Genomic DNA, 14,930 nt, shown 5'->3' with positions numbered 1-14,930 from the left:
TTGATCAAAGCCATCGTGGATGAGCAGCACCTCTAATGGAGACATATTGATAACGATCTCAAAAGATAAAACGCATACACTGCCTTATTACTGTACTGTAAATAGTGCTACTATATTTATTATGTGCAGGGATGTGCCTAAGAAAATAAAATGAAGTTTAATCATAACGCACAAGCCCATTTCTTGTGCATTAAAGCACCATGTATGTACTGTATTTTCCGTTTTACAGAGTTAAAATGTTCTCTAAGTACTTTAAAGAACACAAGGAAATAATTTCAATGAAGGGCTGTGCAGTGAAAATACAAATGAAACCAGTTGAATATATTATGTTATTACAATACCCCCCTCTTCTGCCTCTGATTTCTGCACCTGATGGGTTCAGTGATGGACGTCGTCTTGCTCTATTTAAGACCGGAAGCAGGTGGATGGCTTCACTATTCTGGCAAATCGCCCGATGATGCTGGATGTAATTACCAGTGAAACATCGCATTCAAATTGTGAATATTGTGGATTTACTCTCCAACACACCGGTGGGCTGAAGTAGTAACTAATTGGCGCGTTTTGTTTACGTGACAAATCCCTTATTGATTGGCTGTGTCGGGTGGTGGAGGGTTACGACACATTTATACTTACGCGATCTAACCCAAAAACATTTAGTATGAACAAATGATACCCTTTATTGGCTAGTATTGCACTGCTGAATATCGAGTGTTATTCCTTAAATTAAGGCACTAGTCAGATAAAGCTTGGCCATAGCTGACGAAAAAGCTCATTTTTTTTAAGTGCACCCAATCGTGTGGGGATGAACGTGAGCCAGCACATTCTCACGTACTGTAGGCTGGTCAACATGTGATGGTGCTCATTATTGTGTGCTGGTATACTTTAAATCTGGCTACGGTATGCAGATTCCACACCATGAGATTCACATTTTCATCCATGGCGAGATTGGAAAGTCAGACGCACTGGAAAATACCACACCCACACCCAGACCCATGACACAGCTTAAGTTGCAGTGTCAGAGTCAGGGTTTTTTTTCTCTCTCTCACTATAATGCACAGCACAAGCTATGGCAAGGACTGCGATTAGTGATTGTACAACTCAACATTTAAGAAGACATATTCTATATAAGGTACTAGTGGGCAGCCCATCCTATGGATAGTGACATGACTTGACCATTACCCACTTGGTTCAACCAGGTTTTGTCTTTTTTTATGCTGAATTGTACAATGCAATATCTATGGAAGCAAGTTAAAATACTTTATCTGGTTGTTTATTTGACTAATAATGGATCAAATTTAGAGAAATATTATACAACTGCATTTTTTTTTTATTAGATGCTGTATTTGCACATTTTCAATAATACTGAACAGTTATAGGCTTTTATAAACTCAAATGTAGTTTTCCAAAAGCACCCTAGCCTGTTCTCGTCCACCGATGAGCAAAACAAGGTCGCAAGACAATGTAAGATATTTGTTGGAGTGACACAGCTGGAAAACATATCGGGGGATGTAAGCCCAGGGGTCATTAGAGGTGGCCCGGGAACACATTGATAAATGAAGAGGCAGACAATAAAGAATAGGATGGAGTGCTTTCAGAAAATGTAATTTTATAATGAAAAAAAATCACAGCAAGACGCTCAAAAAAAAAATATCTTCATGTAACACAAATGAATACAAGTCAATAAGAAAGTAAATAAAAAAGAACACATTCACTGTGTAGTGTTGTTTTATCCGAGTAGGTGAGACAAGAATCCCGTGGATGCATTTCCTGGAGAGACCGTGTTAGATTGAGTTTGGTTAAATATGGCCATTTCCACCTCCATTTGCTGTAGCTCCTCCTGTTGCAGAACTTCAAAACCTTCAGCGTTATCCTCCTCATCTGTCTCACAGGTCTGGGTTGACGCTTTGTCTATCTTTGACTCGGAGGGGGTGATCTGCTGGGGGATGCTGGGGGTATCTGTAGACTCCTCAGCAGAGCTGGGCAGCTGCTCCGGGTCTGCAGCAGGACTACATAATGGTGGAGCCTCCTCCAGGGCAGAGGACAGAAGCTCAGAGAGGTCAGGTGCAGTGGACAGCAGCAGAGAATCTTCAACACTAAGGTATGAGTGTCCATGTCTGCTGAATGCCTCTGTGCTTGTGACACAGTAGCTGTCATTTTCCTTGGCTGCAGCCCCTATCTCTGACCCATCCACGTAATGCTGCATTTCTGACACTCCCTCCATAGTGGAACCTGCGTAATTAGATAGCAAAGGAATGTTGGGGGTTAATTCAGTTATCTCAGCATAGTGGATGATGCATCCTTCGGAGATAATGGGTCCATATTTGCTCACATTGCTCTTTATATTCGGTGAAGAGCCTGAAAGTTGGGAATTGTTTACCATCTGGCCATGAGCCTCATCCATGTTAGTAAATGGAGCTTCTGCAGGATGAAAAACATTTCCTGACTGCTCACCAGTAAGGCTGAGTGGAGAAACAAGCGACATGGTAGCCAAGTCTGACGTTGTGTAGTTATCTTGGTCAGCATGACAGACATTGCTGTGAATGCTATATTCAAAACTTGGCACAGAACCAACGCTGTCCCTATTCAAACTGCATACTGGCTCTTGCTTGGTATCCTTTTCTGTAGAATATTTGTGGGGTTTCAGCTTACAGGGCTCATGAGGTAGTTTTTCTTGACTGGCTTTAGAAGTATTTTTAAAAACTAATTCTATTACCGCTTTATTATGTTGTTCCTCTCCAAGAAAAGTATCCGGTTTTCTTATTTCCGTGCAGATTATTTGATTGGCTTCTTTAAATGGATCTTCTGAATTCGGCTGCTGCTCTTGTTTAACCTCTGAGCTGGATTCCTCAGTGGACGTTGAATCTTCAAATGTAGCACCTTCCTGGAAAAGTAAAGACTCAACATGTATTCATTGATATTTGAATTGATCATTATTTCCTCACAGATTAAAAAAACTAATCTTCATATATTTTCGAAAGCAAAAGTATAGGTGCATTTAAATGCATAAACTATGCAGTATTAATTTCCTAATTTAATCTATAAAACAACATATTTTTAGTCTTCGAGTTACCCATAAGCAATATAAAGTCACAAATACAATTACTGTGTTATATTTTATGAATACAGGACCATGTAAAGTTTCTTATATTAGGAAAATACTATACAAACATGTACACCTGCATTTGATTTTAAAATGTAATGTGTGCTAGGTTAGTGTGGTATAGTTTCTCCTGCTGGAAATGTATTGGTGTAAAACATCCACCGTAAAACAATTTCCTGTAAAATATATAAGCGTTTACATATTTATTTTTATACTACAGTATGCTTATCATATAAACAAAGGAAAGGAAAGTTACCTTAGCGGGCAGGTCACAGTTGAAGTTAATGTATAACATTTTTATTACATAATTCCCTAGACGTGAAAGGATGTTTTTGCCAAACAAACTACATGGGTCTTTGTGCGTGGTGCCTTGGGTGGTACCTGTGAGTGGGTGGTTTCTTTGGCTGCACCATCTTCGGCTGCCGTGAGTGTGTCACTGGGCCGCTGACCGATGCTTGGTCTGCTTCCATGGGGAGCTTGCGCAAGGAGGACTGTCCAAGCCTTTCGAATGGCCTCGTTGTGGTTGACAAACTGCCAAATCAGTGTACCTACCACTGCACAAATAACAGGACACCATTAAACATGATTATTGCATTCCCTTTATTTTAAGCTGGTAAATGCACGCGTATATAAACATTTAAGACCAAAGGGAAATGCTAATAAAATTGCTCACAAGCATATAACTGTATACCAGACTCCTAATACATTATTCACCTTCAATACGCCATACTGTTTTTGAAACTAAAATGTGACTTAGATTTTATCAGGACATTGTACACCACCACCACTAACCATTTAGATAACTCTCACGTAACAAATCATTATTGTACTCTTTAAAATAGATATGCTTTTGATGATGTACAACAATCGTTATGCAACATTAACCTTTCAATCAGTGAAGGTGTTTATAATTGTGGAGAATTGTTGAGTTCATACAATAATAAAAGGACATACAGACAGAGAGTGAGATCAGAGTTCCAGGAACAGCATGGCCCACAATTGCCAGCCCCGCACAGCATGCACAGAACTGTATGTGGGATCATCAAAACAAAAAACAAAGTTGATGTTACAGAAGCCAAATACACGACTATACTCCGTATAGTAGGGCCTCGCTTTTGTTTCCAAGTATATGTATGTCTATTTATTTAGTTTAAATTCGAATGACATTTCACCATATATCAGAACTGTAAAAGTAAAGTAAAACGCAAAGCTGGTGAATATGAATGTGTAGTGGTGTGGGGTTAAACTCTGCCACTTTACCTTAGCAGGATGCTGTCTGCGGAAGCGAGTCAGGGTCAGCCACGAGTCATTCAGGCCCCCACAGAGCTCAGACAAGCTCAGCTGCTTTGACAAAACCACCACCCAACTGCATAATCAAATTAACAAATTAGTTTCTGCTTACACATAAAGGCACCTCCACATGAGAGGTGTAAGTCACAAAAATAACCAATGTATTGACATGATTTTGAAAGCACACATTTTACAAATTACTATTTCACTTGTTTATCCAGAAAATCCCCACTGAGTCTCGAGGCCACATTCAGGAGAGTCCTGCTAAATTATCACAGTAGGGGGCGATGATTGCTGTATTCCCAAATTTAGTCTTTTGTGGATATACAATACTAGATGTACTACCCGGCTTCGCCCGGGACTTGGATCCACCACGCCCAGCCGCCTTTGTCTCCCGAGTGGCGATGTTCACACACCACAACAGTTACTCGTTTGACGCCGAGTCGACCTAGGGGAGGCCCAGGACCGGTTGAAATAATCGTCACTGGTGGTGGCCGTGAATCGAACTCGGGTCGCCGGGTTCGTAGCGCGGCGCGCTACCTGCTACACTACGTTACGCTTCCACGTGCATGGGTCACGTGACAGATGTGACGTCACAGCTCACTTGCCGTGCAAAAAATAAATGCATTATTGAGCTCCCCCCCCAAAAAAAATAAAAACGAAGGTGTATTTTTATAATTTGTGCATGGTGTACAGTCTGGAAAGTACCCACATGGCAAATTTCCAGTTTGTTGCATGTCGGGAAGTACGCTAAACTTTTTGAACAGACACACATATTCACAACTTTGACTTTTATATATATGGAGATATTTATTTGGACCATGACGCCAGCACACAATGAGCTACTGTTCTTCAAACGACGTCACGGGATCTTTAACGTCCACTGTGAGACGGTGCATATGTGATGGTTAATACACCTACAGTATTAACCAGGGTGCCCTGCTGGATTCGAACTCCGAGCCTCTGTAAGAAACGGTGAATGTGCTATCCCAAGGCCATGCCACCACCCCATACCAAGCTCAAAGTGGAAAAATTAAAAGACCCTTCAAGATCAACATATTATCATGGCCAAAGCCAGCAATGCATTAGAACGAGCCATATCGTGACTCGGGCATTCACCATTCACCCATTTCTTACCAGTTTCCGCTCCGATAAAAGTGACCATTTACATCAAAATATCTGAAACCACAAAACAGTCAAACACAGCAATAGTTCTAAACTGTGATCAAAAACGTGTCTGTAGGGGAGATACGTAGAATATATAATTATTTTGCAGTACATCAGAGTTCTCTACTTTGTAGACTAATATGTACTGAATTGTATATGATTTTACCAGGAACGTTACGCCAAGTTGTGCTGATGAATGCATTCGATTCATGAGCTTTGATTGAATGGATCTCTTTCACAAGACAAATTATGTGTCACATGTAATTGTAAAGGAATCCAGAGTCATTAAAAATCACCAATGTCTAGCGAAGTAAAGCATCAGAAAATTAGATGTCACAGCGATTTATTTTGTACATGGGCCGGTGGGAGTCTACTGGTGAGAAATTCAGAACACTTAAACAAGTTACCGATTTATGACCAAGAAAGTTAGGATTCAAGCCCATCAGAGACACCAACATTTGTTAAGGAGGGTACTGCTAAGTTTTCATAGTAGCAGGCAATGAAAGGGACCATGTCTTTGAAGGTTGTCGGACAACCTGGGTAGCTCCAGGAGGAGAGGCTTGCAGGTGGAGGCAGCTATGCTGGCTTCAGCCTGGGGAGTCTTTTGGCATCTTATATTTTGAGAGTTTTATTACAAATATATGTTCTAAGTCCTTGAAAAATGATCTAATTTGTCTATATTTATCGCTGTAAAATTTTGCATTACATTTTATAAATGCCAAAACATCAGTGTTAATATAAATGTGATTTTTGCAAAATCTTATTTTCATATTAAAGATGAACGAATTAATTCCACTCGTTGTGTTCACATTCAACTTTTATTTTAGTTGCATGATGCAACTCAAATATTTGTTGTGTTCACATTGTCAAATGGTATCCTATTGTGCTGCAATCAGAACAGAATACTCAATGTTTACAAAAACAAAAAGTAAACAACTAGTTTGTTTGTAGAATTCAATAAACGCAACTTACTTAAAATGAATGAAGACATTGATTATAATTATTAGTGTTGTGAGCCATGGCTACAGTATACATTGACCGCTAGCATTCACATCATTGGAATTCCGTGACCGCTCGTATTGGTTTTCTCCTGTGTCACATGGCACAACCATGTGAGCTCTTGTGTCACTGGAGGGTGTGTGCGCGTGTCGGGGGTGTGGCAAACATTTCCACATGTGTACAGTAAATAAATTACTAAAAAAGGTCACGCGGAGCCAAATGTTTTGGTGCTTACCAGCCAAGTGGCTGCTGTGAGTGCACATTAACAAGGTGACGTCTCAAGGCTTGCATCCACATGAAGACTTTATGTAAAACACACCATGGCTGTTGTTGTTGTATGCGTGTTTTGCCAGAACTATTGATCAACTATAAATCCCCTTTATCCATAATTACCGAATTATGTTAAAACAAGAAGTAATATCCCATTAATGTGGGTTACTTTTGGGGATGTAAAAAATCCACACTTGCTTTTACTACTTTCCATATTCCAGTATTATATTTAAATAGCTATGAGGATAAAAAGGTTGGTTGTAACATGAGTTATCACCAGAACATTTAATATGGCCAGAAGGAAATTATATAAGATAAATGTAAACACATGAATAAATATATAAAAATAGCATGTGCCCTATCATAAATGTGAAAAAGTCAACACGTCCCCCCCACCCGTGTGCTGATCTCCATACGTGGCCCTCTGAGCCAGACGTGCCAATTCTACATTTCCATGGTGGGGGCAAGTCGTTTCGTAAAGTAGTGGTCACTTGATCAATCCTGGGATGTGATCTCATCACCTTTTGATTGTCAAGTATTCTAATCATCGCACCGAATGGCCTGGTACCACATTTATTATTCATTGTCAGTATACAGTGGTGCCTCGAGATGGACTGTATATGTGGCACGGAATGAATAATAAAGAATGATTCAAACACCGTGTGTACTTCTAAATACTATTAACATTGCCGCTCACCATGTTGTTGCTCGTCTTTTTGAATGCCCAATTTTGATTTTTTTTAAACAATTGCGGAGCCAGTAAGTTGGCAACACGGTTTAATTGAATACAAAGATCAATGATCACCCAACAACAGGATCCACATTCTTTCCGATTTTTTTTACCGAGGCTATTTATGTGGCCGTGTCAATAACCACTGAGGGGTTTGAAAATTGTCATTCGCAAATACCAAAATATCAGTGGGTGTGTTTATTGTGCACTTTGTACGCATGAGTGACACACCAGATGTGCTCTTTGGAGGCTACATTGATAATAGCAGCTGTGTGTACGTGCACGCCCTGACATGTCCCTCTACCAGGCTATAAACAGCTCAGATGCCATTAATAGTTCCAAGAGTTTGACATGAAAGACAAATCACATGAAGACATTTTCTCGTGATATTTCAAATTAATGTATCTATAAATGTCAACTGATGGTGCCTAATGGTTGTGAGAGTTGATATATTCCACGATTTAGACAAGAAAACATTGTTTTGCTGGACTGTACTAGCAGTGAAAGCTATACAGAATAGTGTGCGAGTTCTATTTATTCCAGGTAGAGAGGAATACACCAGAACATATCTGGCAGGGACTTGTTCAAGTCGGTATCTGACCTCTGTCAACTATGTTCTTACCTCGCCATCCTTATTAGTACGTCTAAATTCTAGTTGAAACGTTCCCAAATCAACCTGATTACAATGTATTTCCTGGTGTGCCCTTATGCGTTAGATAAAACAGTATGTATTACTTATTTACAGTACCTGGTATATACATTACATACATTGGTGTATTGTTACAATGGAAATATTTTTACCATAAGTAAACTGAAACCCTAAGACATGTAGGCTACAGTATAGTGCCGTTTTTCCTTTTTAAAATGTATTAGTTCTAAGAAAAGAGGAGAACGCTCAAAAGCTGGCACTGCATCATGCAGTGCCAGCTTTTCAAGTGGAAGTAATTCGATCAGCCTCGTCTCAAACGGTGTTAGACCAGAGGACGCCAAAAGGCGAACAGCACAAAGACAACGCACTATCAGAGACGAGACTCAAAAGAAAGCTGTCTCTGGTGTGGACCAATCAGTTTCAAGGGTAATGCATATATATTATCAGTGTGTTTTTTTTTGCATTCTGACCACAAGTATTGTGGTTAATGCAGACATGATTCCTTGTAAAAGGTTTCAGTTTGGTGTTTTAACATCTTAACACCTGTTTTGTTGCCAGAAAAAAGGGGAAACCCTATTCTCATATTTTGGTACTGGCAAAGGAGGTCCCATGATGATTATTATGGCAAAATAAATTGTATGTTTATTTTGTCATCCAGCTTGTTTTTGTAATTGCAATCCTTAACTTTATGAATGCCACAATAGCAATTACTCAACATTTGAAGTTCAGTTTTTCATACAGGGTTTTCATAAAGTGATATTTTAAATATGAACAAATCTGATCTTTCTGTTTTATGGTGTTCTCATGACAAGCAGTACATCTTGTAGGAAATGTGTATGGTTCCCCTTAAGTTACTAGTACCCTGGTGTGTATGTGATGAAGGAAATGTGTCATTTATGTCATGTGTGGTTTAGCACTGCATTTATTCCCGACAGAAATAAATCCGGGTTCACACAACCTCCGTTCAAACTAACACCGCTGTGGAAGCAAGCGTGCCAATTGCTGTCATATTTGGGTTATATTTAAAATCTATCTTTGTCGAGTGGTTTATTTGTGTCCTCCTGTGTTAAGGCTTGGCAACTAGGTAAAACACGCCACGTGTGCCATGACCTTAGCATTTTGTTCTTATCATAGTTTCAGAGGGAAATAGAGTAGCCGATCACAGCTCTTGACATTTTAGTGTGAAGTATAATTGCATGATAAAGATGGATATTTTATAGGTGGTAACTTGGTTTACATGCCAAACTGCAGGGCCTCTCCTATATTTGCATTTTTTCCTAGGTAGGAAAGAGTGCTAATCCGAGATAATTAGTATATTGGTTACATGCAACAGCCTGTGCAGAAATAGGGTCAACTTGACATGTAAGTGAGTGGGGCAGATAGAGATTAAATCCCTTTCTCGGAAGGTTTTCCTGCATATGACAGTGTGGAACAGTGACTTTAACACCCTCTGTTGGTTGTATAACCTGTTAAAAACAAGCGGTCATGTTCAGTCAACAATCAGTGTCTGCGTAATCTGGGCATGTGACTTTTAGTGCTGTTAGCCAGCAGCTATTATGGTCTCTCAGTAACAAAATCATGTGATCGTGAAAGGCAGAGTTTCAGAATTCACAAATTAAATAATATATAGATCACGAATATTCTTTTCAGTGCCCTTTAATTGTTTATCCCAAAAAGTGCACAGCAAGTTCACGAAACAATGTGATTTATCTGTTATAGGTACACAGCTGCAAAACACAACAGAATACAATACAATTGATGTGTTCATACAAGGGCAGTTTTTGAAGGTGTATTTGGGCCAAAATTATGAAATAAAGAGGCGAACGAAAGCAAGCTGGAGTGCTATTGCAAAACTGTAATTGAAGGATTAAAACAAAATACCATTGTGCCTGAATATAACAGTTTTCAATCAGTGCATATTACCTGCTATGACATTTCAATCAGAAACAAGGACACTGACATAGAAAATGGAATAAGTTTGCAAAGACGCGTGATGAGGTTCATGCTTGGAATCACACTAGACATAAAAATGAACTAATGAATCAGAGAAGATGTGCGAGTTACATATATCATATTGAATTATTCAGGAAGTGGGGCATGGACAGGGCACATCGCTAGAAGTGATGATGGCTGGTGGTCATGACGAACAAAGGAGTTGCGGCAACACACCTAAGATGACCCCTAAAGTGGAGATAGATCAACAAATTAGCTGGATGGATTCTACTGCGAGACAGCGAGAGATGGCAAAGGCCTGGGAGGTCTTCATCCAGTATTGGATAGATCATGTTTCAATGGTAAACAAATTTGTAAGGGGATATGAAACACGTTTTCAATTTTCTACTAGTTCTTTTGTGACGAAACAAATTTGTCTATTAAGCTCATTCGTATACAAACAAACTACTGCCTTTCAGAGGGTATTTCCGATTCCAGAACATAATAACATTATCAAGGGTCAATCATTACATTTAATTCACACAGTTAATATTGTACATGTAAATTGTGCACATTTGTTAAATAAGCACAATTAGGTGTAATGCTTCAGTTGTAACTGTCAATCAAGGAAATAACGTTGCCAAACACGTTTGTCGGCATCACTGATACCTATCTATGAATTGGTCATATTATAACCAGGTGTATTGTGCTTTGTGATCTTACCTTGGCAGCTGGCTACAGCTGTTGCTGGCGTGCATGGTGTGTGTCAGTCCTGCTTTGGGCAGATTGTCCTCCTGTTCCACAAACGCCGGTATGGTTTAGTGAGTGTACAGCTCTCTCTCTCTTACTCCAGCACTCTTGTCAGTCTGGTGAAATGATGCAAACGCCACTGGCTTGGCAGAATCTCTATTGGAGGAAGTCTGTAAGAGAGGGGGCGTCATAGCCTTTTATTGGCTGGCCCTGGGATGAGTCACTGGGCACATGGCCTGTGCAGTGTTTATAAATAACTGCAGCAACTCATTTTCAAAAATAACATTGTATGATTTTTTTTTGGATTTTCACATCAACACACAACACTGCTGATGTACCATGTACCTAGTGAGGATCCCTGTAATCCCATATCTGTGTACTTGTTTTTTACCAAGCACCAACTGAAACTTTTCGCAAGTCATTGTTTGGCTTGCATGTTTAAGGAACGTCTGCTCTCTATTTGTGTTTTATTATACATTCTAATGTTGACATACTGCAGTATGTTTTAAAGATATTAAGACTATGAACACATGAGGTTTAAATATATCTCCTCAAAATTCCTAAACACAAATTAAAGAGACAACCTCATTAATAAAATCGTGCCATTTTAATATTGCTAAGAATACAATATAATTTTATAATGAAAAAAAGACAAAGTTCTAAGAAAATCGATAAGTAAACCTGACATCAAAACAACTCTTATCGTGCAGAAAATGTAACTTATGTTTGTTTTAACGTATGAAAATTGTATGATATTATATCATACAATACTTTACTGTAACATCTTATGCCCACTATATATTTGGTCGATGCTGTTGTGCAGTTTACACACAAGTGAAATCTGAACATCCCAGAAGGGTTTGGGAGAATGTTCCAGCATTAAGTATCAAGGCCCTTCCTGGAAATTAAAATGAAATGCAATCAAGTGTGATAGGGTTTAAACTTGGGAAATTAACCACTTTGCCTGTTCAGTACCAAGGGTTAGCGGCAGATCTAACTTATAATTAGAGTTGTTCAAATTCGTTTTTTTTGCATTAATTTACTGGTAATCGCATGCAAAACCGGTAACAAAACGGTTTGCCACACATGTAGAAATTAACACAAAATGTTTAGTTTTTCAACTGAGAAACGAGGTGAGCTACCGTGGGCTCCGGACTTGCAATCCAATTATATCTCCCGGCGCGGCAGTTGAAACAATGGGTAACGTTTCTTACATCCCATGCCCGCCTCTATAAAATGATGCACCACGGTGTGTGATGGGATAAAGTGTGGGTATGCCCACCTCTTACAATTAAGACGTCTGGTCTGCGTTGAAGAGTAGCCCAAATAGAACTCCCTTGAGTGGGAGGCACTTCTGCCAGCAGTTGTGTGAGCGAGCAATTGGCAGAGCTGCACCATTAACCTTTAAACTGAGAAACGAGGGCAAATGTATCATGTTGTGACTTAGGCCGCCGTGCCATTCGTACGCTTGTTGTGTGCCAACCAGTGCATTCATTACTAAACTTCCACTGGAAACGATTATTGTTTCCTTACTTTTGTCACTGGTAAATCGGTTCTGAAAACGGTTATTAGTTTATGGCCACTGCTTAATGCCCCTACTTAGTTACACGACGATGTGAATTTGTAAATAATCTATAATGTAACTGCATCTCAAGCTAGATGGTGGGCAAATATAAATGGCAATGGTCAGAGGAATTCAGATTTCCAAAAGCACTCCAAAATTCTCTTATCTGCCGGAATATTGGATCTCAACAGTGTACATAATACTATTTGGTTCTTTCGGTAAAGTCACGTAGTTAAAAATAAAATAACCATGGAGAAACATCCCCCTGAGAAGCCAATCAAAACCATCATGTTACCATACATAGCAGGTGTTATAAAAAATATTTCAAAAATCTTAAACAAACACAAGATCCAGGTCCAATTCAATACAGTACACACAATCCGTGATCTAATCCCATCTGTGAAGGATGTCATTCCTGACATGCAATATCCTGGAGTTTACAAACTGAGTTGTACCTGTGGTAACAATTACATTGGGGAAACGAAAGGCAGATCTGAAACATGGCAGAACCAATACCTCTGCCATGGCTGACCATTGTTATAACGCTGTGGGCTCGCATGATATTGTTTTTTCCGAGACTAAGATACTCTGCAAACCTTCGGGCTACTATCAAAGGTTTGTTCATTAAGCCATTCAGATATATAAACAGAGACAACCGAGAAGATGGATACAAATTGAGCAATTATTGGAGGGATGTTATTAACCAGGTAAAACCTTAACTGTTTATGGTTGTTTCCATCATATCTGCCGGATACTAGTCTATTTTCTGAGTTTATTATTCTTTTTGCTCTTTTCCCTTTTTCTTTTTCCTTTCTTTTCCCCTGCATCCCCAGCTTTCCCAGCCTCCCACTTCCACCCCCGGCCTCACGTCTTCTCTCCCCCTAGCGCTCACCCCCCTACCCCACCTCCCTCTCTCTCCCCCCTTGCTCCTCCCACCTTTCTTACCTATGTAATAAAAGACTCAGTCAGGCGATGCTGGTCTCCTTTTTTTTATTCAGGTTCTTCTCCGCACCCCCCACCGGCCTCCTCTCGGACCAGTGTCGTCTCGCGCGCGCCCCGCGCACACTCCCTCTCGCGTGCCACGCACACTCTCTCTCTCACGTGCTCCGCACGCTCCTCCGTTAGCTCCTCTATTCCCGCACTCCGCACACCGCTGGCCGACGGCATGCAGAGGTCCTTCGGCCACGTGGCCGAAGGCGCGGATCTTTCCTGACCACCCAACGTGGCTCAGCCTCTTAACTTCCCCGACTGCCCCGATCTCTTCCGGGCTCCCACTTATATACATTCCCCCCACGTGACCCTGACTCCTCTCCTTCCGGATCGTCAAATCCGGCCTTCCCATACTACCCCGCTGGCTCCGCCCCCATTCACCTCGCCTCCCATTGGAGCCGAGGTGAACGGTGGCCCCTCCCACACACCCCACAGACCAGGCTCCGCCCCCCAATACCCCGGGCCGTGTGATTGGACCAGAGCCCAGCAACAACCCCATTTACGTTCGCATTACACCTATATAACCTCTTGCCACGGCAGCTCTCTCGTCCACTTCAGCATTTTTTTTCTTGCTGTGGTTGTCACACCTGATGAAGATCGCTTGTGTTGCAATCGAAACGTCGCAATTTTTTTTTTACGTGACTTTACCGAAAGAACCAAAGAGTATGGATTCCTGCAGTCACGAAAGCTTCAAATCGAGAGTGTCCATAATATGGAATAACATCTTAAAAGGGGACAAGTAAGCACAGTCGTTTCATCATTCCGCTGCTGGATGACGGCCTCTTCCTGCACCGTGCTGCTGCTAATAATTTTGTATGGCAAATGAAGAGCAACGATTAAAAGAGCCATTCAATGTCTTTTCTGAGTTGGCGAATCGCATATACACACCACCATCACATTTACATTGGGTGGGGGCGGGCAATGGGAATTCAGTTAAATATTGGTCTCATGGTTTGTTTGGCAGTACAAGCTGCTGATGAGACACTGGGTGTCAAAACCGGTGCAGAGTTTGCTTTGTGTTGCTGACATGCTGCAATTAAATGCACTCTCAGAAAGAAGATGGCCATGTGGCTGACGGGATGTGTAATTATAAAACTTACATTTATTCATAAAAAGGACTTTAAACAAATGCTTTAATTTTTTCTATATGTGTAGTGGCAGATATGTCAACAAGGTGTATTAATTACCCGCTTTTGATGCTAATTTCAGATGCGGATAGCTGATGCACAATGGATCATTAAAAACTCTCTAGTAATGTGCGACTGTGGTCATCCAGAACAGACTACAACAACATATCATGACGCAATGCTCGATCCACAAAAATGAAGGAGTCATCACTGCGATAACACTCCACTGCTCCTGACGCAGTTATCCAGCTTGACCACCTGAATGTGAAATTGTAGTTGTTGTTCTGCGTCTACATGAGCCGCACGAAAGAAGAAGAATGCTGAATTTTATTTTTCAAATCAGATTACGTCATCGATCCATA

General features: G+C 40.5%; 1 protein-coding gene across 2 annotated transcripts; it reads right to left on the bottom strand.

Annotated features, from left to right (window-relative positions):
- Positions 1-1,581: 1,581 nt before the first annotated feature.
- RETREG3 (reticulophagy regulator family member 3) lies at positions 1,582-11,039 on the bottom strand. 2 transcript variants are annotated; one of them, XR_013636929.1, is made up of 5 exons: positions 10,861-11,039; positions 4,361-4,444; positions 4,055-4,127; positions 3,482-3,654; positions 1,582-2,881 (listed from the first exon to the last, which is right to left on the bottom strand). XR_013636929.1 is itself a non-coding variant. In XM_078856873.1 (5 exons), the coding sequence occupies exons 1-5, from the start codon at positions 10,893-10,895 to the stop codon at positions 1,727-1,729; spliced, it is 1,542 nt and encodes a 513-aa protein (XP_078712999.1). In that variant the 5' UTR covers positions 10,896-11,039; the 3' UTR covers positions 1,582-1,726. The 2 variants fall into 2 exon arrangements, 1 of the variants encoding a protein (XP_078712999.1); XM_078856873.1 differs by having other exon boundaries at positions 4,361-4,466.
- Between the last annotated feature and the right edge of the window lie 3,891 nt (positions 11,040-14,930).

The sequence above is a fragment of the Lampetra fluviatilis genome, chromosome 1 (assembly GCF_964198595.1).
Source record: "Lampetra fluviatilis chromosome 1, kcLamFluv1.1, whole genome shotgun sequence".
In the NCBI taxonomy this organism is placed as follows: domain Eukaryota; kingdom Metazoa; phylum Chordata; class Hyperoartia; order Petromyzontiformes; family Petromyzontidae; genus Lampetra; species Lampetra fluviatilis.
This window is presented reverse-complemented; position numbering and strand designations above follow the sequence as displayed.